The sequence below is a fragment of the Mycteria americana genome, chromosome 1 (assembly GCF_035582795.1).
Source record: "Mycteria americana isolate JAX WOST 10 ecotype Jacksonville Zoo and Gardens chromosome 1, USCA_MyAme_1.0, whole genome shotgun sequence".
Taxonomy (NCBI): Eukaryota; Metazoa; Chordata; class Aves; order Ciconiiformes; family Ciconiidae; genus Mycteria; species Mycteria americana.
Genome location: NC_134365.1, coordinates 97,132,538 through 97,154,849, shown reverse-complemented (window position 1 = coordinate 97,154,849; position 22,312 = coordinate 97,132,538). Strand labels below are relative to the sequence as shown.

The following is a 22,312-nucleotide window of genomic DNA, read 5'->3' as shown; positions in this document are numbered from 1 at the left end:
GAACACATATATAGTGTGGTTAGGTTAATATTCATGATTCTGACAATTTTCCTGTCTCTCTGTGAATGATTTCTTTCTTTCTAAAGCTGAAAATTCTATACAACTTCATGCTGTTTCAAGTTGTTTGCACTGTGAATGTTCATTTGATGGAATTTTTTTCAGCATCTAGCATACTGGATGCCCCTTCCAACCTCAGTTATGCTGTGTTTCACTGATTCTGTGATACTGCTTTAGGTTGATACCACGTGCTTTTGTTATGCAGTGAACCGTTCCTACATGACTTTTAAAAGTGCAGCCTAGCTGGATTTAATGTGTATCCCACATTGCATCAGATGTGTTTATAAACTAAATTATAAAGTTCCTAACTTTGATGTTTAGTAGTGAGCTTTTGTGTGCAGACAAAACAATGCTTCTTGTAACTTGAGCTATTAATTTACTCTGTCTTTGCCTAAAGAGGTCATCTACAGGCGTTTTTCCATGCCAGAGGTATACGTTTTCCAACTTGTGTGCATAAAGTGATGTTTTTAGGTTGAATTAAGCCCTGATTCATAACTTTATGCCTAATTTCCAATGTGAAGGCATGCTGTATCAAAATAACATGAGGTATTTGCAGCTCCTTATTTAAAAGACTTATCTGGAACAACCAAACTAAAGTGTAGGGGAGAAGATATTTGCTGTCAGCTGTTGCTATTGGATAGAATTTTAAAATCAGATGCAGACAGCTGGCCTTGTAGTAAATGCCTCAAAATTAGATGTTATGTATCAAAAAAAAAACCAAACCAAAAACCCACAAGACAGAGAACGGAGTAGGCTACCACAAATATCAATTAGAAATGTGTATACAAGAAATCTAAAATAAATTTAGACCATTTGGACCTGCTAATAAAGGGCCAAAGATCACCTTATATAAAGACTTATCTCACTCATTGTTTCAAGATTGTTTTCATATTTAATCTTAGCTACCCAGGGACCAGGCCTGAAATTCACATCTCATCCCTCCATGGAAACCAGAGGGAGCACGATGGGTAAATAGCATATAATTCCATTAGCTTTTCCATCCCTTGCCCTCACTTCCATTGGCTGTGGACAGTGCTAAGATTCATTCAGACACATTGCTTTGAAGACTACTTGATGTTAGGCTTTTTTTTTCCTTTTTTTCTGCCCTCTCAACTCAGCCATTTCTGTATAATCAAAGCTGAAAAATAATTTACCATACTGACTAAACAACAGTCTACAAAAAGCACTCTGCTAGCATATGTTGCCTTTCATTTTCTTCTGGTGGTTGCAATTTTCTTTCAAAGAATAGGTACTTAAAAAAAAAGGCCGGTGAGAAGAATTCTACCTAGCATGAGATACCAGAATTGACCCTACTTTATTTCACACCAGCTTCAGTATTTATGTAACTCCTCATTTCACAGCTGATCTTTAAAGCTGCTGCCATCTTGCTTGATCTCACATCAGTGTTGTCTTGAACTGCCCTGCTGCTGTCCAAATACTGTGGCTCTGAAGTCACTTCTCATTTTAATTCCAGATTTTCTTTCAGCTTTTGATGAAAAGCAGCACATTTCTTCAAGACCTGAAACATCTGGCATCCAAGAAATGCCATCAGCTCTACCTGGTAATACTTGAAAATGTGATTTTAAATAGAAATTCTCACAGAGATTTCATCATACTTTTGGTATCTTGTTAAGTTTAACACGAATCAGAATAACTACAGAACTGCCATAATTAATTTGCTCTCTCAAATACCAGACTAAATTAGGAAATTTTGTGTGATGCTCTAAAATAGTAAATACTTGCTTCTAATTTTGGTCTACATTCCTAATATATTTACAAGTCTGTATTGCTGTGCTTGATGATAATAGATTTTGGCATGTCTTATTACATATTGTAGCATTCTCTTTTTAAGTTGCAATACTGCAGATGGGTAAGACTGAAAGCTAATACAAGTTTTGTTTAAATCCCTGAATGAAACAGTTCTAATGGTTGAAACTGTTGAGTAAGTCCCATAGAAATAACAGGATCAATAGCAATGAATATGTAGCTTCAAAATAGTGGAGAATGGACCCTTAAGTCCTTTCATTTGAATGTATTATTTAAAGCAGTTATCGAAGTTAGACATTTTGCTGGCAGTAAATGAGACAGCATAGGTCCAAGGCTATATAAAAGCCAAGGTTATATTCTAAAATAAAAGAAATAAAAGCATGCTTATCACATATATTGCTGTATTGCTTGAGTACAACTTTTTAAACTAAACTGCTCAACATTGTAAAGAAAATACTTGCAACAAATTTATCTTGAGCTGGAGCTTCTATGGTAGATGTGATGCTTTCAAACACCCTTGAAACCTGTTATACTGGACTCCAGTAAAATTAAACTGGTTGAATTATGGTATTTTCTTGACATTTAAATTATTTACACTTATTAATATATAATAATCTAAAGTATATGGTTTTCCTGTTCTTCCTTGCCAACATGTATTCTTTAGGGTTCTCCTACTTCCTGTGTTCAGAAAATAAACTAAAACTTACCAGTGTCTTACAAAATGACACTGAACAAATTAAATTCTATCAATGCTGAAGGTTCTGCTTGTTTTACTGTCCCTGTGTGAAGAAATATTTCATTTCCTTTCAATAATGACAATTCCATCCAAAGTCTGTTTCAACTTGTTGCCAGAACTCCCTTTCAATAAAAAGTGGACTAAATGAGTATTTGACAGGAAACTTTTACTAGCTGTCCAACTGCCTGTAATTGCAGGTTAATGGCAAAGCTTGCAGATTCCAACTAAACATTCTTAAAATCAAGAAATGGAGATGGGTTAAGTTTTATGCATTTATTCTTCAAAGGTATTAATCAGTCTTTATCATTAATGCATCTTCCATACTGAGCAATAACTTATGATCAAGTGCCTTAACAGAAAGTTTCAGTAATGGCTTTCTATATATTGATATAATAGCACATCCAAGTTCAATTCTTTATTCAACATGCTTTGCCTATAAAGAAAGGAATACTGCATTCTTTTCAAACCAGAGGAATCGATTTCCCAGCACTTAACAATGTTTGGGAGAATGAAGAAAATCATGTCTGATCTAGTCCGGAATTCAACATAAACATCTCCATGCAAAGATAAGTCCCAGATTTGAAGGAGAGTTAAAAATGTGATTAAATATGATAATAATGTTTAATTAACATATTCTAGGCATAGGCTTGGTATGAGATGAGAACCATTAGCATGTACAGTTGTTTGTATTTAAAGGACTTCCTTGGAATAACCTAAGGAATTCTGGTTTTAGTTTTTTGTGTGTGTTGAGGAGGGGAGGAAGGGAGAGAGAGGAGAGTGAATAGAAGGATCTTTGAACTAAAGGAAGGTGAGGAAGTCCAGCCACACAATGAGGACTGCAATGAAATACTTGCTTACATGTTATTTCCCCTAGAGTGGATCTCTTCATGATCTTAATGATCTCTTTTAAAAATGTATTGCTTAGTTGGTCATTTGTCTATTAGTTGTTTTTAGCAAATGTTTACTTGCCAAGGTTCTTCAAGCCTGTTTGAACTCTTCCTCATTTCTTGAAGACTGGTTAATGACTTCACATTTATTGTGCTCTACAGAGCTACACAACCAAAAAAACTAATATGGTGATTCAGGTAATGAACAATACTTTCAATCTAGACTTCCTTTTTTCCTTTAAAACCACAGTGTTATCACTTGTGCAGAGACTGCCTATTTCAAGATGACTTTCGTATTTGATTTAGCTACATAGGGACCAGTCCTCAATTCTACATCTCATCCTTTTTGGAAACAGACAAACAGCGATGGGTAAGCAATGTGGGATTCTATTTTAGTTTTCATCACATTGCCACTTGCTTCCTTTTTTCTGCTGTGAGCACCTTCAGACATGTTTGCTTTTAAGTCTAAATGGCAAGCCTGTTAAAGAACTGTTTTTGTGTCAATCACTTCTTGATCAGCAGCTAGAAGGCATTTTTGGTACAAAGTGCTAAAGGACCAGTCTTTTATACCAACTTGTAACAATTTCATTTTTCTGTTGGTGTAATTTAAACTCCAGAAAGTGTAAAAGAAGAAGTTTCTTAGGAGTTCTGTCTAGCATCAGATATTGGATCCTGTTGCCACCATATGGGGTTGCATATCTTTCTCTTTATTCACATAATACAGAGAGGACTTTCAAGCATTCAGTATCTTGCTTGTGTTTGCAGTTACATCATCTTGAACAGCACAACTTGTGCTGGGTAGTGTGTTGTGTTATCCCAGCAACAGTGAGATTCCTCAGCATTTTAAATCCAGATTTTCTTTTCAGCTCTTAATGAAACACAGATAGTTTCACAATTCGTGTCTAAAGCATCTGGAATCCCAGAAATACCATTAATCCAATCTGGTAATGACATTTCTTGCAAACTGAGTGTTCTTGACAGTGAGGAATTATCAGAAGAGTTCCCAGTGTGCTTTTGGTGAAATATTGGTTTAATTTTCCTTACTTTGGGGATAAGAACAACTGCAAGATAAAAATTCTGCATCAGGTACTACTTTCGTTTAAGGCAATGTATATGATGTTTACAATGCTGGATTATTATTTTTTTTTTAAATTCTTAGTTCACTTTTGCAATATTAATTGGTACTATTACCCATAATTGCCATTGAACAATTATGTATTACTTAATGTAATGGAATTTTACAGTATAATGTCCTGGGCACTTCTGTGCCTGTGAAATACTGTGAGACTGGTAATCTAACTTTAAAATTCTTCATTATATGCAGAATATCCTGATACAGATAACTACTGTATTGCTTGAAGTTATACTGCTTTTTATTTTATCTTTACTTTGTTATTACTATAGTGAAGTTTTGTGGTTACTGGTATTTAATACATTTTCCTGGTCAGTTACAATGTTGGTGTGTGTGTGATGTGTGTAGGGAATTCTCATTGTAGATTTATTTTCTGTTGCCTGTTCGTGTTCACTTGTGGTTTTAAAACAGTTAAAAAGTTGTTCACATTGTGAATACTGCAGTTGTGTAGAATATTCAAATATATTTCTCATGAAGGAGGACTCTTAAGCTGTGCTGTGGCGACAAAATTCTTATTAGGGAGATGAAAGAGCACAGTGGGCATTGCAAACCCACGTTCAGGTTTTTTTAAATAGGTCAAGACTCAGTAGTCCAGATATGTCGAGGAGATAAAAGGTTTGTTGGCCTTCTACATGTATCCTAAAGAATCAAGCCAGTTTCTTGCTCTACAGGACAAATTTAATGCTGAACACAGGAACACTCCTTTTCTTCTTCTGTTATACTCTGCACCTTGTCTTCTACTGCAGACCCCTATAGATATTTGCAAATATTCTATAGTATTCCCTTGTACACTAACAAGTAGGTACTCTGTTTTATATCTGCCATCTTAACTGCTGTGTTTAACAGTTCTTCAACTCAATGCTAGTAAACATGCAAACATTGGCTAGGTAATTTAGAAAACATTTGTGGAGCTCTTGTTATTCCCATTTTTCAGCAAACAAAATGAAGACGGAGAGGACAGTAGACAGCCCAGAGCCACAGAGAAGCGTGTAGTCAAATGGATCATTGAAAGGGAGAAATTTCTGAAACTATTTCAATCCATCCCCCTGTCAATCAAGTCTACAAACTTTTACTGCATTTTTGAAGGATTTTGTTTGCTTAGACTGGAGGAGTCTAATGGAGTTCTTTCAGAGCAAGAATTCCATGTTTGAAATTTTCTCTTTGTTGGTCCATCAAATTTGTGCTCTTCCACTTTTCCTATAATGTGTTCTTGCAAGTGTGATGGCAGTTTCAAAATTCTGATTCCATTTTCTGAGGTATCTACTGTTTGACCTATTTTCTGCTTGTGTTAAGAATTTGCTCTATGCTTTTATCAGAAACTCTCTTCTCTTTTTTTTAATAATACATTCTTATACAGGGATTGTATAAGTACAGGGATTTTTATCATTATCTTTGCATTTCACTGTTGTCATTTGCATTTCTGTTCACTAATTTCTGGAAAATAAATGTGACTCTTCTTTTAGCTCATGCTTGTCTCATAGCGTGCTTAGGAGATTCTGTCTGTTTGAAGTACTTCATACCTCTTCAGGATGAAGACCTGCTCCTGTAAATTAAGGAGATGCTGTTCCATTAGAGATTCCTACAGATTTTGGTTAAGAAAGCACAAGTTGTTTTTCTTCTAGTAGTTGGCTCAACTCTTGATAGAAATCCTTATTAAGTTCACCTGTATGCATTTTTCTGCAGAGAAGCTATTGTTTTTGCCAGGCATATATTTTTTTAGCCCCAAAGGTCAGATTTTTAAGGGTGGTGAAGAACATAGTAATCAGAGCTAGTTAATGGTTTTTCAGATTAAATATTAGGTGGTCATTTCCAAAACTTGACAGTATCTTTGATGCGGGCAGAGGTTCTGGCTACATATTCATTGACTGGTTCTCAATTTATAGTTTGAAAATATTTGTTTGATGCTAGAAAATCGATTTTGGGATCTGTCATTTATTGCAGTTAAAAGGCAGTTCTGGAACGTCATGACTGCCATTATTATCTACTTGGAGCAGTGTTTAGCCAGTGGTTGGGCTTTTTTGGTAATACAGAGTGACAAAAAGTTGATGTATTATTTATTTGATAGGAAAAGTATACCTGAGAAACCACAATTTAAATACCGATTTATTTGGATGTGATTAAAGTGATGCCTTCATACACATAGAGAAACTGCCATAACATCTCAAGATAGTTTCCATCTCTAATCTTAGTTCTCCCAAGACCAGTCCTGGAGCCCACATCTTTTCCGTCACTGGAAACCACGAGGAGAGTGATGGGTAAACAGTGATTCCATCATAATTTCTATCATTTTGGCAATACTTAAATATGAAAAGCATTATTTTAAAATTTACTCAAAACCTTTTGATTTTTTTTTCCTGTTAGTGGCAATGACAAACATGTCAGTGAGGTGGTCAGTCATTTATATAAAAGATAACAAAGAGATACTTAATTGTTAAGCTTCTCAATCCCTCTTCATAATTTTCTGCTCTATAGGCCTAGTTCACTAAAAGGTTAACTGTTTGTATTCTACATTAACTCAGCTAGGCCACCCTGATTTAAAAATGGAATAATACTGTAATGAATGCAAATATTTATGTAAAAAAGCTGAGCGTAATATGGGCTTCATTCATTTAAAACTCTGTACTGACACTGCTTTGGAAAAAACTGTTGATTTGTAATAGCTGAAGGCAGTTTTCTGGTTTAATCTTAGTTACTCAGAGACCAAAGCTGAAATCTACTTCTCCTTACCTTGCAAGCCAAGGAACAGTGGAGGGTAAATATGATATTTTCATTTTTTCTTTTCCCCTGCCATCACTTGACATAATTTTCATCTGCTTTGAGCAATATGTAGGTTTGTTAATGCACTTTGGCTTGCAAAAACACCTGCCATACTAATGACATGATTCTGATGTTTGAACGTATGCTTTTTTCCATCACTTGAAAAATCACATTTTGCAGGGACAGCCGGCAAAAAGAATTTGTCATGCAATGCCTGTGTATCTCTAGATGCAGTTTTTATTTTGAAAATTATTTCTAGAATGAAATATTCCAATATGGCAGAAATATAATTTTACTTCCTCTTAGTCTTGCTATTGTTGTAGTATAGCTGTCTCATAGATTCCTTAGGGGACATTAATTATATTTTCCTCTTTCGTTTCACTAATTTGAGCACTGAAGTTCAAGCTTGATGGATAGGCATGTTACTCATTGGCTTAGAGACTAACCTAAAGGAAGAATGGGAATTTTCAGATGTCATGGGGAATGGGGAGGCCTTTCATGGGAATGGTGAGGCCTTATATAGTCTGTTCTTTGTAAAAATAATAATAATAGTGACAACAACAGTAAGGAAATACCTTTTTGCAGAAATTATTGAAGTTCTAAGGAGAGTTGGAGTTCTGACTGAATATTGATAGGATAATGTGCAGTTTATTCCTTCATGCTGGAATAAGGAAGTATTTAGTATTTGTAGTTGCTTGCATTTGAGAGGCGCCCACCACTTGTGATCTTGAATTCTGAATACAGAGATGAGTCTCTTGGCTCCCATGTTCCATCTACAACAACTCTTTTTAGGCATCTTTCAAGAAAATGTAAGAAATGGTTTGGTGAAGTAGTCATGTAGCCATTTTCTGCCAATGGAGAGCCATTTAGCTACTGAGTTTCTAAGAGTATTGTGTTAGTTGCAACCACAGCAAGATGGTTGCCCGCTGATTTGATCACTGAGTCATGAGGTATTGCCAGGAGAAGGGATATATTGCCCTAAATACAGACCTTTGGGGTGTTGTGAAGTGGTGCTGCTTGTACTACTGTGGCAAGACTGTGTGGATATCTCAAGATCATTTCCATGTCTGACCGTAGCAAGCCAGAGACCGGACCTGGAATCCACCTCGTCTGCTTCACTGGAAACCACAAGGACTGTGATGGGTAAATAGCCAGTGATTCCCTTCCTACGTTGATTACTTTGGCAATGCTTTTCTCTGCAGCGATGAGCCTGTTCAGATGTTTTGATGTCCTGAAAAGTGGGTCCATGATGTGGTTGGTCCCTTATGGCTCCTTATTAGAAATTGCTCCATCTGTAAGCTTTCTGCTGCCTTTTTTGGGGTTCCACTTCCAGGTTTACTCTGTTCCCTTGGGCTGCCTATGCCCGTTGAAAGATAGCATCGTGCTGCTACGGGGAGTGATGCTGTGAAATGGAAGCCTTCCCCAAGCAGGGCCACGTCTCCTTGTTTATAGCTCTCTCTTGATACCACCCATGCAACAACAGCCTGTCTGAGGACCTGAAAGTGGTTTTTGTGTTTGATCTTAGCTACTCGAAGACCAAGGCTGAAGTCCACCACTCCTTCCTCCCTGGCAACCCAGCAAACTGTGATGGGTAACTAGCAAACCCCCGTCTTTTTCCATTTTCCCCTTTCTCTTTTGCTCCCCATCACGCCTCCCACCCCAAACCACCTGGCATCCTTGTCCTCTTCCATGGAGAGTATGAAGACTTGTTGGTGTAGCTTGGCTTGCCGAAGCACTCACCACACTTGTTCTGCGATTCTGTTGTTTGATCCCATGCTTTTTCCATTGCTGACAAGCATTTTCTGTGGGGACGGAGCGACAGCTTGCGTAGAGAACGTATTATTGCACCTTGCCTTCAGCTGCCATTCCCCTGCTTCTTTGTGTTTTGGTAGTGGGTCTTCCTTTCTGTGACACATTCAAATACGACAGCGTTCTTAGGAGGCAAATCCCGGCTGGGCTGAGCTGGGCTGGCACAAGAGGGACAGCACTGCAGTTCAGCTGCCCACCAGGTTTTCCTGGTCCAAGGGTGCAGCTATTGGTTGCTTCACCGCTGACTTTCAAGGTGGCTGGTTCTCATCTGCCCACACCGTTACATTGCCATCACCTGGAATTGGGAATGCTCTGCTCTGCTGCTTCCTTTGAGGTCACGTTAGTGTTTGAAGAACGATGCCTCTTTTCAGCTTTCGGTGAATTACGGCATGTTTCTTCAAGGTCCAAAACACCGGCAACCTTTGGTGCCTGGCCGCGCTGCCACCCTAATTTGGTAACGATATTTCTTGCAGATCTGGTAACAATGCAAGACGGGAATTGTCCCAAGAGATATTGTTGTGCTTTTAGCCAAACTGTCGTTTCTCTTGGGCGTACGCTGGGGTGAAGCATAAGTGTAGAGATGAAACGGCTGTACACGAAAAGCCGTATTTACTTAAGGCATTGGATATGGCACTTGGGGATGACAGGTGGAGATGCTCTTAGAGATAGCTTCTTTCGCTTGTACACACAAGACCAGTCCTGTGACCTGGCAGTATTTTTTGGCCCGTGAGGTAGCAAAGTAATACATGACCTGAAGCCGAGTGCAAGTTATAAGTGTAATGAACTGTATTAACGTATCCTTCCCATTGAGATGCAGTTGAATCGTAGGTTCCCAGATGTGCTGGCCATGTTTCTTGGTGTCTCAGTCGAAGTGGTGGGAACTGATTCTGAAGTGTGGTTTTGTGGCACTGGAGAAATCTTGTATTTTTGTCAGCTGAGTGTCATGCACTTTAGGGTCTTTTCCAATGATGCTGCAATTCTTGCCTATATTAATCCTTTTAGGATCCTTCTACCTTCTCTTTTGCAAGAAAATGCTTTCTATTTATCAGAAATTGTACATCTCTTCTCTGTTACCTCTCTTTTTAAATAGCATTTTCAAACTGAGTTTTTGTATGTCACATCTTGTCCTACAAGGCATAAGCAAGTCTTTCTTTGCCTTTCATCTCTTTTTTTAGTTAATATTTATGTTCTTTTTTCTTATTTTTCCATCATATTGTCTAATGTCTTTGAATATTTCTTCATATTTCTTGCAACAGCTTCTTCATCATTTGCATTCCCAGTGCATCTTCACACATTCACATGAGAAAATCCATTCCATGTGCATTTGAGATTTTTTCCTGTCTGAAGTCCCTAGTTCCTTAGTAATGGGTTGAAACCTGTTCAGTCTATAGCTTCAGATGATGCCAAAAAGAATTTTTTGTTTTCTTTTGTTTTCCAGCTTCACTGGACTCTCATCATATTACTTTCCCGTCCCAAACATCTGCATCTGCAGAAATATCAGAAATAGAGACTGGTAAATTGTGTTTATGATACTTCCATAGCTTAGGATTTGGTTTTGCATCAAGGATGTAACAGTTACAAGCTGTATTCTCTGATTGCTTGGTGTTGTCTGGAACAGAATTTTGTTTGCAGTGTTTGGTAGTTAGGCTCTATAACTACATGATGATATTCTGTGGCATAGGATCAAATAAAAAAACCACAGGAATCAACATTGTTTTGGGTGGTTTTAATCTGTCATATATAAGGACGACTAGCTAGATGGAGTCATTATCACTTATGAAGATATATTCTTTATTGGGACATTTTACCCCGGGTGATTTTTTGTTAGTCATACCACACACATTTTTCTTCAGTTTTCTCATTACTAAGCATTTTTTTCAAGTTATGTTATGTTATATTATGTTATGTTGGAACTTTTCTTACTGGGGTCATAGCTATCCAAGATTAAATTTTTATTCATAGCAGAGGTATGATTGTGGGAGAGATGAGAAGCTAAATTATCCTAAACCTGACAGTCAATGTTTCAACAGTATAGTTTTGAATTTTCTGCCTCACCTTCTGGCTCTTCAGTATGTCACAAAAGTTGTGCTAATTTATGTTATGTCAATTACATAAAATATCACAATTTAATTTAAATGACAAATTTCATAATGTGTACTATATTAAAACCTATAATTCAAAATACTGGCATCTGTTAAACTGAAACAAGCAAAGCATTGGCAATAGAAATACCTGGTTGTAGAAATTCATATTAGCATATGTTTTAAGTATGTAGATCTCTTTCTACAGATGCAAGAGAAGTCAAAAGCACAGGTTTTTTGATGTTACATGTGCACAGATCAATTACCTCCTGTTGATATGTCTGCTTTTAGGGGAACTGCAGTTTCTGTCAGGGTGTGTCTGTTAGGTGCATGTGACTTTTTCAAAACTTTGAGGTTTTGTTCATTTCTTTTCAAGCTGGAAATCTTGTGAAACTGTGTTATAGTGGTGTTGGCATCTTGCAAAGCAATGTAAAGCAATCTTACTTTTTCTGATTCCCCCCACTCCCTATTTCTGCACCAATATGAAACTGTCTCTCAGGGTTATTTACGTTTTTCTGCAGTTACAAGTTCAGCTGACCTGGAAAAATCTATGCCTCCACTTTCCAGAACACCTCATGTGCTAACAACAACTATGGGTAATAGTAATGCATTAGCTTTTCAGTTAAACCACTTTTGGTGTTTTGGTAGCAATTTTGGAAATCCTATTCAACCCAGATATTTTGGTCATCTGCCATACTTGTCTTCCACTTGAGTCATGATCACCAGCGTAGACAAAGTACCCTTTTTCACATGAGCCAAGACAACTTGTGCTTGCTGCGTAGAAACTCACCTGGTAGTGTTCCTGATCTTACATTTGTCTCTCAAAAAGCTACTGGGGCTATTTTGAGATATACTTAAATGAAGTAAGCTTGGTTTAATAATAATAATAATAATAATAATAATAATAATAATAATGCCTAAAGCTTAATAATAACCTTAAAATTACTTGTTTTTTTCTTTCAAACTTAATTGTTATACTCTCAGACAGATCGATACACACATTTATATACTCTATATTATTTATGCCAGCATAGTAAGCTTCTTTCTTACTATTTCTCACTGTTCGGTTATTTTTTTACTTTATTTTACCCTTATTTTATATGTGTATATATGTACACAGATTATATGATATTAAAATTCACTAACAAAATCTTGACAGAAAATAAAGCACTGAAGATAATTAAGACAGTCTTTTTTACAGAAATATATTTGCAGTGTTTTTTAGTTTTGCAGATTATGTTTTTTCTGCCTTTTTTGGAGTGCTTTATGCTTATAACCAGGGTGTTAGAAGTTCTTTTATCTTTATTTTCTGGGTTGCTTTAAACTACATGGACCATACTATCTAAAGAAATATTAGCTTTGTTTGTTTGGTGAACACTTTAGTTTCAGTTGTCATTTTAACCACTAGCTTCAGCTCCCACTCTAAACCAGCACTACTCCATTATCAAGGTAAGGCATGCTTATTGTGGGTGGACCTCTGCGTTGCAAATTGGGTATGTTATAACCCATAATATTTTTTGTTTGTTCTTATAAAACAAAAAAAGCTATGTGTAGAATTAATAATCACAGCTACTATGACCTGGTTTTTTTATAGCTTTCAGTGGTATTCAGCCTGTTGTTTCAAGCCCTGTGACACCTAGTAAGCCTGAAATAGCAGATGCTGGACCAGGTACAATAATCTCTACCTAGTTCTTAATTCATTGGCTCAAACCATGCTGGTTTGAGATGAAATTGTAATGTACATTGTACATTACAGTGTAATGTACAGTGTACATTGAAATGAGTACACTCGTAATCCCCACTTTCAGTGCACATTTGGATTAGACCCTAACACCTGAATTTTGAATTTAGATTGTTGTTAATGGTTGAAATTGGTGCTTTCTCACATTTAAAATGCATATGGTAACTCATAGTCATGTGATTCACCTTCAGTATTTTGAAAAATATACCACATAGATAAGTGAGAAAACAGTATTTATTGTCCAGTAGTGCTGATGAAAATACTGTGATATATGCTGTAGACTGCATTCTACTGCTGTAGCCTTGTTAAAAATACTAAGGAGAGTGTATCCTTAGTGGTGTGAAATTGGTTAATAGTCAGAGGCACTCGATGCTTTTGGACTGAAACCATAGTTGGATCAGTTGACAGCTTTCTACTCCAAATTTTGTATGGTTTTAATGTCTGACTAATTGATTGTTCAACATGTCTTCTTCATTAAATTCCTACATTTTACACCATACCATCTTCCTTAAGTAATGGGCCAAAACTCAAAATGTTCAAATGCTCAACTTAAAATCTTACTTGGCGGTGGTTGAGATCCAGACCAGTTGCAATGAAGGCAGGAGGAAATGAACATCCAGAATTTCTGCATATTACAAATGCGATGATTTATAGTCACTGAAGCTCTGTGCAGTTCAAAATTTCTCTCTAATGCATACTAAACTGATAAGTGTCCAAGCATTAGTGAAATGTTTGTTGTTCTTGTATAAACAAATTTGGTTTTGCTTATGAAGGAAGAGTTTCTTCCATTAGCTCTTTGCTGTCTTATGACTGTCACCATTTCTTCCAACAGCAACAAGTGAATCCATTCTGGAATCTTTCACACCTAAAACTTCTCGTCCTTTTCAATGGCCAAGGGTAACATTAGGTAATGTTGTTGTTTTCACCCAGTGAAAAACTCGGTGTTTGTTTTGAGCACTTCATCCCATATGAATGCATTTCTTCCAGCATATCATTTCACGTGCATAATCATTATTCTTTTTCCTGGTTAGAGAGTCTTGTTCTTCCATTGTCATTAGACTGATTCTTCTTGATATATCTGTGTATGAGAATGTGGTTCAGGATGGTTTTACTGTCCTCAGAGAAGTAAAACTTGCCTCTTGCATGAAAAACTCCATCATCCTTTTGTTACAGCGTTCTTTCTATCTCTTTCACTCTCATGCACACACATGTGTTGTCTTTGTCTCTGATGTGTAGAGCTTTCATAGTGCAGATTGTAATTGTTTTGGAGACATAGAATCTATTTCTGTTCAAGGCACAGCATTTCAATATCATCTCCATTCCACACTTTAAACTGATTTCATCAGATGGCTTTGACATTCCATGCTAAGTTGTCTTTTCTTCAATATAAACTTGTGGTATGTGCTGTTTGTTGTGGGAAACCCTTGTTAAACATTTTTTGATTGCAAACTGAGCTCTTTCTTTCAGCTCCAAAAGAATTACCACTTATTCCTTCTAAACTGAAACCATCTGCTACCCCAGAAGTACGGCATGTGAAACCTGGTAATTGTGCACACCATTTTTATAAGTTGGTATGCAGAGACATATGTTCACTAAAAATATCTAAGCAAAACTTCCTAAAAAGGACAGGAGCTATGCAATACATGAGCATATTGACTAACTTGTCATTCTAAAATCGGTCATTTGATGTTGCCTAACAAAAGGAATGAGAGTTAAGCTCATCAGTTTTACGCATTTGGGTCCAGTGATAAAAATATAAACAGGTTCTCTAGTTTTGTAACCTTTTTAAAGGACTGGAAGGGAAAAAACTTCTTCTAGGTGGCACAGGGTTTTTTTATATCACTTGTATAAACAATATATATGATTATTATTTCTATAATCTCTTTTGCCAGTCCCCATCTCCCACTTTCACACAGACAATGGCAAAGATGGCATCTTTGCTAGTTACAACAGTTTGTTGATTGAAAGTAAAGTACTGCTATTGTGATCAATAAGTCCTCCTGCAGGGAACTCAATGGAAAGTATTGCCATTTTAGTGGAAATAGGAGAGCTTCTCAAAGCAGAAGGGGAAACTTTCATATGCGTGTGAGATTCATTCTTTGACCATGGGAACGTTATCATAGTGTCTTTTTTTCTTTTCTGCTTTTTGATCAAAAAATAGATCTCTATACTCATTTTCTTCTGATTTGGGATTAAGGGAGATGAATTTGCCTCCTTTAGTGATTCAGGTAGTGGACCAATAAATATTATGGTGTGAATTACTAGAGCCCTAAAATGTTTCTGTACTCATATGTGTTCTCATATCATAACAGGCAGGTCAGTAAGAAGCAGGAGTTGCCTTTGATGTGTTATAAGTGTCTTGCAATCAACTGCAGGCTCTGATTTAAGGTTTTTCAGTAAGATTTTGGCATTTAGAAGTTTCCTCTTTCGTATAGATTCTCTGGTATTTGTTATGGACTGCAGTCTTTTCTTCAAAGCCCTCACCTGTCCTTTCTCACTGTTCTCCCATGACCTGAAAGAAATTTATTTGTTGATTGAATCAAACAATTGATTAAAAATGTCCCGAGAACATAAATACGGGCAAGGAGCCTCAGAAGCAGACTCTCACACGCAGCCATGAGCATCCAGTGTATAGATTCATAGGAAACAAAACTAAAAGGAGTGTAGAGTGTTATGCATAAGAGTAGGACTTAGTTGCATGCTTATATAGTCTATTTAAAAACAAACCAACTCCCTTAACTATTGGAATGATAACGCTTTTGGCTTACTGCTGATACATCTACTGATCTGTTAGATTACACTTCAGTTTTTCTTTTCTAGCCCCTAAACCACCACTTTGGGAGCCTAAAACTTCTCAGACTGTTGAACAACCAAAAGCAACATTAGGTAATACATGTTTCTGTAGCTGTTGGTCACTCTTCTTTGCAGTCCATGCCACAGTTTGTACTCTTACTTTATCTCATAGCTTTTGCTATATTTAATCCATTTCTGAGAGAGGAAAAAAGTTAGGAAATAAGCATGCAGAAAGATGTTTTTCTAAACTAGGAGAAAAAGAAACTTGAGGTTTTTTCATACTGTTTTACTAGTTCTCAGAGTACAGTAAAATTTTCGGGATCAGAATTGTCTTCCATTTTGTTGGGACTTTTTCTACACCAACACACTTTGCCCTCAGAAAATCATCAGAAACCCATTGGAAAGACTATCGAAAAGCCAAGTACAAGGTTAGTATTGTGAACATTAATCCTAGAACTCTCAGTGAAGGACTCCTGTGGCACTAGGTGGATGTGTTAATTCTACTGTTCTTTTATGAATCCTTCTGAATGTCTTTTTGGCTTGAAAAGCACTTCTCAGTCACTTCATATGTCTTATTCGACTCTGTTCTTTCTATCAATGTCATATGCTTTTCCACTGCATCTGTTGCTATGAAACTTTTTCTTGGAAAGCAGTCTCATAGCACTTCTTTATGAAAATGAACAAAATTACTGACTATACTACCTGAAACTCACATTAAGCTTTATCTGATGTCAGATTAACAGTCATATTTAGCTAATTACAGTTTCAGCCCATGCATGTTCGGGGAAAAAAGGTTTCTAGGACTGGTTGCTCTTAATTTTTACCATTTAGATGACACTACTTCTATTTTATTAACAGAATTCAGTGACTACAGTTATGAAGCAATTCCGTTTTTTATTATTGATTCAATGTTTTTCCAGCTCCCTACCGGTAATTTCTTTACAGTGTTCAAAATTGAGGACATTTTTGCATATTTTGTCTACGTATGTCTTTTGATGGCTTAAAATTGACCTAGAGTTCAAAAGGATAAACAGCATTCTTATTTTACCTCTGAGGTATTTTGCAAAAATGAACTTGCTGACTTAATGAGAGGAACATTTTGATGTGATTGTAAACTACAATTACATATTGTAAATTTACTTACTGACTTTTACAGTGAAGAACAAGCAGGGATTTTGCTGGGGTTGTGAAGTCTTAGGAAGATTTTTGAGAAGCCTTCTTAGCAAATCTGATTTTGCCATTTACTTTTGTTCCCAGTAGCCGTTCATTGCTTCATTTCAGGCTTGAAGAATGTGATTTTTATGTGATACAGTGGAAAGGATAATCTTATAATCCAGTATATTTCTTTCAGCTCCTAAAGAAGCAAAACTCACACCTTCTGCATCTAAACCTAGACCATCTGCCAGACCCAAAAAGCCACGAACTAAACCTGGTAACTAACTTCCGTAGCAAACATTTGTTACAATGTATCACTTAAGTAGTGTACTTTAGTGTAAATTTATTCTGTGTTAAACTCAGCACTTAATGATCAGAAAGATGGGCACTGAGGGGAGCTGTGCTCTTTGAGGAATATTTTGTATTGAACCAAAAAAATTTGAAGCAAAACTAGAAAACTTTTAACTTTTATATCCCAAATCACCAAGTCACATGGCCTGGCATCGAAAAAAATTGTTTTCCTGCTTTTCATTTCAAAATAACAAGTTTTCCAACTCAGTTCAGCACAGGGTCCAGAAAATACAAATTCTCCTGCTTTGCTGATGGATATAGCATCTTACCTAGAACCATAGGTTTTGTATTGATTCAGTGATCATTAATGCATATGTAGACTTAACCTGAAACTTTGGAAATAAGAGTGAAATTCTGCTCGGTAATTTAGTAAAGGTACATTTTATGATGGCAAATGAAATTGCATCTTCACACCAGGGTTGAATTTGGTCTATGATGTATGTCGGAGAATAAAAGGCACCTGGCATTTTCTGGAGCTGGAGAATAAGTGAATACAGTTACGAAAATATTACTAGTGTTACGTGGTTTATAATGAAGTTAAAAAGCTTAAAATTGCATAATTGTATATTGCAAGAACATATTACTTAATCCTGGAAGAGGTCAGACAATATTATTAAATTATTTCCAGATTCTCTGTGATTTTTTTTTTTTGCTCATAAAACAGATTACTCTCCTCAGACCAAATAATTCCTTGTGAAGCTTGTTAACTAAATGGTATTTATGACTTGGAACTGTCTCAAAATAGTGTGCATAATTAGTTTTTCATGGTGATTACAGCTCCTACAACATTTTTAGTGTAGGTAATCCAGTATTGTATTACTAGAATAATTACATTTGTCTCTGCTGTAGATGCCTATGTCTGAATATAGATCTGAATCCTGCATAGTTTTTTTGAAACGACAGAGAAAAAAACCAACTCATTTGGAAACTGTTGCATAAAATTGTTTTACACCCTTGGACGGCCAAGATCAACACTGTATATTGATGTTTCCACAATGAATATAACTAGTTATTCTAGCTATTCTATAACTAGGCTACATAACATGTTTCTGTATAACTACAAAGAAGGTGGCATGATTCTGTATTTGTATGCATGCCTCTTGTTTGTCCTTTTCTTGTTAGTGGCTTCACTGATCAATCAGACAGAATCCTAAGAAACAATTTTTAATCATAATTAAGCTTGTAATGATCTTCCTGTAAGTAGGTATTTGTGAATTTGTCATTTGTTCTGATGGGACAAATGATTATATTCTTGGTCAGAAATTATTATTTGAGGCATAAAATATGCAGTGCATGGGGATAACCTGGCTTTTGGATAGGTGGCAAAATGGTCAAAGAGCGGGATCTCCTCTGTATTCCAGCATCACTTGGGAGTTCAGCTTAAATTAGAAATTTGTGCCATGACAGTGGTTGTCACCTTTCCTTAACAGTGAATCAAAATAATGAAGAGTATGTGCCAAATTCATACTTGATCACTGACTTACTAATGACCCACTTTGAGTCAAACATTAATTTTGGCTCTTATTGTTAATAAGACTTTTGTGCTGCTTCTGGTAAAGTATTTGTTTTTTTGCAGTGGAGCAAACCCACTTCATTTAAAAAAAAATACAAAAATAAACAATCTTCAGTTTTTCCAACCAACCAACTGTAGATTCTAGTGAAAGTTTGCGCGTTCATTCTTTTTCTTGATCTGTGAGTAATCGAATCTTTTGCCTGCATGAAAAAAGTTCCTGTTGCCAATGTGATCATGCCCAACTATTGTGCTCACTTGTATTATTGCTAGCATTAATCTCTCTCTCTAAAATACTAAGTTCTCCATGTTTCAGGAAAGGAAATTATAATTCATTTTCTACCATGCATCCAACTGCACTGCAACATTTTCTTTCCAGAAAAGTGCAAGAATAGCTCTTTATAATGAACCTGTTGAGTCCCCATAGATGCATTATAAATTTGCACTCTCTTGTGCCTCTAGTACAAAATGCTAGTTCTTCATATGCATCCATGCATTTCCACTTGTGTGACACGGGAGTTTTGCAAGAGAACTGCAGAACTGTTTTAACAACAAATAGGCAGACTTGTCTGTTGTAGAGGAAGATCTCAACTGCCTACTATTTTTAAATTTCCGTAGTCTCAATATAGTACTGAAGTTAAGATAGAGTAATGTTAGATAGATTGGTGCATACAAGCAGTTGTTCCTTTTACAGTCTTCTCTCCCTTACCAGAACTGTGAGGGTCCTGGAAGGACTTCTAAACATGCATCTTCTGAAGTATAGTCATACCAGAGAACCATGCCTTCTCAGCCTATGAAAACTCTCCTTGATAACTTGGTGCATGTCTTTCTTACTATTTTATGTCCTTCAAAGTCTCAGGTTACCTGGCTGCTCCGTGCTTACAACCCAATAATCTAATAAATTGTTCAATAATATCAAGAGTAACTTTTATGTCAAAGTCCTCTTATATTGTCTGGGAGTTTTATTTAGATGCTCTGCTTTCAGAAAGGTCAGAGGAAATGAAAGGGATTTTATTTCCTCCCAATCTTATTCTCTTCTCATAATCATTCTGAGAAATACATCTCCCAGCTCAACCTCTTCTTTTTATCTAAAAAAGTCTACATGAAATGTGAATTATATATCTATTAATGAACTTTTTTGAAATGGGCTGAGAAGAAGTCATTACCAGAGACTTTCAGAATCTCTTTAGTATTGGGAGGAGGATGACATTGCTGAATTTATGTTTGAAAAAACAAAGAAATGAAAAAGAAAAAACAGATCTGAGTGATTTAAGATTCATCAGAAAAACATGGCACGATGAATATATGACCCTAAGTTAGTTCTGGAAGAACGTGCAAAGTACCTAACTTATAGGTTAGTATGCTGCTTATTGGACTTCCCTGCTTGGATTTAGAGCAAAACATAGTGCTGAGGCACAGAGACGTTATGCAGTACTAAGTGCTGCCAGGTGTAGGAAACTAGTCTCCAGTTCTGAAATAGGTAAGAATTCCCTGCTGATCTTTGTCATGACAGAGCAGTACTTCCACATGTGGCAGTTCAGAGGAGAACTTGGCAAAGAACAAAGAGATCCTACCAGTGAATTATTTTTCCATAGTTGTTTCTGTGTATTCTCATTCTTCACCTTTTGACCCCAGCTAGTACCAGAGCCCTGTGGTTGGGAGCAAGAACTGATTGCACTGGCTAGGTTGGATTTTTTTTCTTTTTAAAAAGAATGGTGCTGTCACTTCATGTGAGCCACTTCATGCATTATCATTTTCAATGACATGGCTTTAAAGAGGACGGTCTTGAGGAGAGATTTACCTACCCAGCGAACGTTACTTTAGAGATCTGATTCCCAGAGAACATAGTAAAACTTCATAATTGCTGTCTGTCCAAATTTTTTTTCAACTTTTCAGTTCCCAGTAAAGCTTCTCCTTCCAAACCTAAAGTCTTTTTGCATCCAGAATAGCTTATGAAAATGCTGGGTAATTGCTATGTCCTTTCACAGAATCACAGAAGGGTTGAGGTTGGAAGGGACCTCTGGAGTTCATCTTGTCCAACCCCCTGCTCATGCAGGGCTGCCTAGAGCGGGTTGCCCAGGACCGTGTCCAGACAGTTGTTTAATATCTCCAGGGATTGAGAATCCACAACCTCTTTGGGCAGCCAGTTTACTTAATCGCCCAAATTATTTGTCCTGAAGATATTTGGGAGTATTTTGCTTTCTTAGAGTAGCTGCAATAGTATCAAATACATCAATCATTAACTATAAAAAATGCCAGTAAAGAAATGAGGGAAGATTTAAAATTCTGAATGAAATATGTCAGTTCCTTTATTCAGTCTGTTAAACTTAAACTCAGTCCCCCCATATCTAATCCCCTCATCATAAACCTTCATGCAAGGAAACAGATACTTTTAAATTAATAATGTAATTTTATATCTAAACTGACAGAATTTTGGAAGTTTTAGGTCTCAGATTTTACTGTATTTCAAAGTTCTTTCCTTTCAAACCTAATTAATTACTCTGGATAGAGATGGGAATCTTTTTAGCTTGATTATCTAATGTGCTGTAGCACTAGATAACCTACTGGGATCTTCAGCCTTACTTTCTGTGACATTGCAGTTATTTACACCTGAAATCTTTCACGTCTAACCTTTCATCACTGTGGAAGAAACCCAGGAAAATTAATAGAAAGATTTACCAAAGAAAAAAGATTTCTCTGGAACCATTTCTTTTCAGTGGTCTACAGCTATAAAGAGAAAAAAAAAGCTGTCAGGAAAACAGGAAGATGAAGACTCAGAGAGCTCCTCTGCCAGTGGTGTTCCTGTAGCATAAACGCACCTTTTATTTTCAAAGAGCAGCAAAAGCTGCACAGGGTAGTTACTGTTCCTTAAGAACATTCAGTAAATTTATTACTTACTCAGTGTTTCCATTTGAATAGTGGGGAGGAGGTGGGTTTTAGTTGGGAAGCAAGAGCAGCTGAGCCATACCTGAAGTTGAGAAATAGATACAGATGCACCTGTATTTCTCTCAAGAAAATTCTCTTTATTCCAGCAGCAACCATTCCGGTGTCAGTCACTGCTAGGAGTCCCTACACATATGAACGTCCAAAGACTGCAGAGGGTAATGATTACGAGTCATCTTTAGTCATTCTTGTTTTCATTGGTCTGATAATATGTGCAGTTGAAAACACCGTGTCTTGTAGGCTTCTTGCTTATTTGTATGTGGTCCAAACCCAACAAATGGAAGTATAGTCTTGGTACGTTATTATTTCTCCATGTTTCTAGCATGGAGATATTGTCTTCTAAAACACAGGATATCACTTCAAAGGTATCTGATTAGAAACTTCAATTACATTAGAAAAAGAAAGAATAAGAATTATTGCAATAATAAAGATTTTATGAAATATAAAAATAATGTACTTAATCTAAACATCACATTTAAAGCTACAAACTGCTGAATAATTTCTGCAGAAGGGGGAGTTCTTTGTTGCACATAACCAAGCATTGCTTGATAATTTCTCAAATTTATAGAAAATATTGCATCTTTTCAAGTAAT

General features: G+C 36.4%; 1 protein-coding gene across 1 annotated transcript in view; it reads left to right on the top strand.

Annotated features, from left to right (window-relative positions):
* The window catches only part of ABI3BP (ABI family member 3 binding protein), a 167,817-nt gene that overhangs the window by 84,637 nt on the left and 60,868 nt on the right, over positions 1 to 22,312 (top strand). The window contains 12 exon segments of the mRNA XM_075514216.1: positions 960 to 1,025; positions 1,532 to 1,618; positions 8,414 to 8,479; positions 8,862 to 8,927; positions 10,584 to 10,658; positions 11,748 to 11,822; positions 12,821 to 12,895; positions 13,800 to 13,874; positions 14,435 to 14,509; positions 15,788 to 15,853; positions 17,112 to 17,192; positions 21,809 to 21,877. Coding sequence (XP_075370331.1) covers positions 960 to 1,025; positions 1,532 to 1,618; positions 8,414 to 8,479; positions 8,862 to 8,927; positions 10,584 to 10,658; positions 11,748 to 11,822; positions 12,821 to 12,895; positions 13,800 to 13,874; positions 14,435 to 14,509; positions 15,788 to 15,853; positions 17,112 to 17,192; positions 21,809 to 21,877 — 876 coding nt within the window.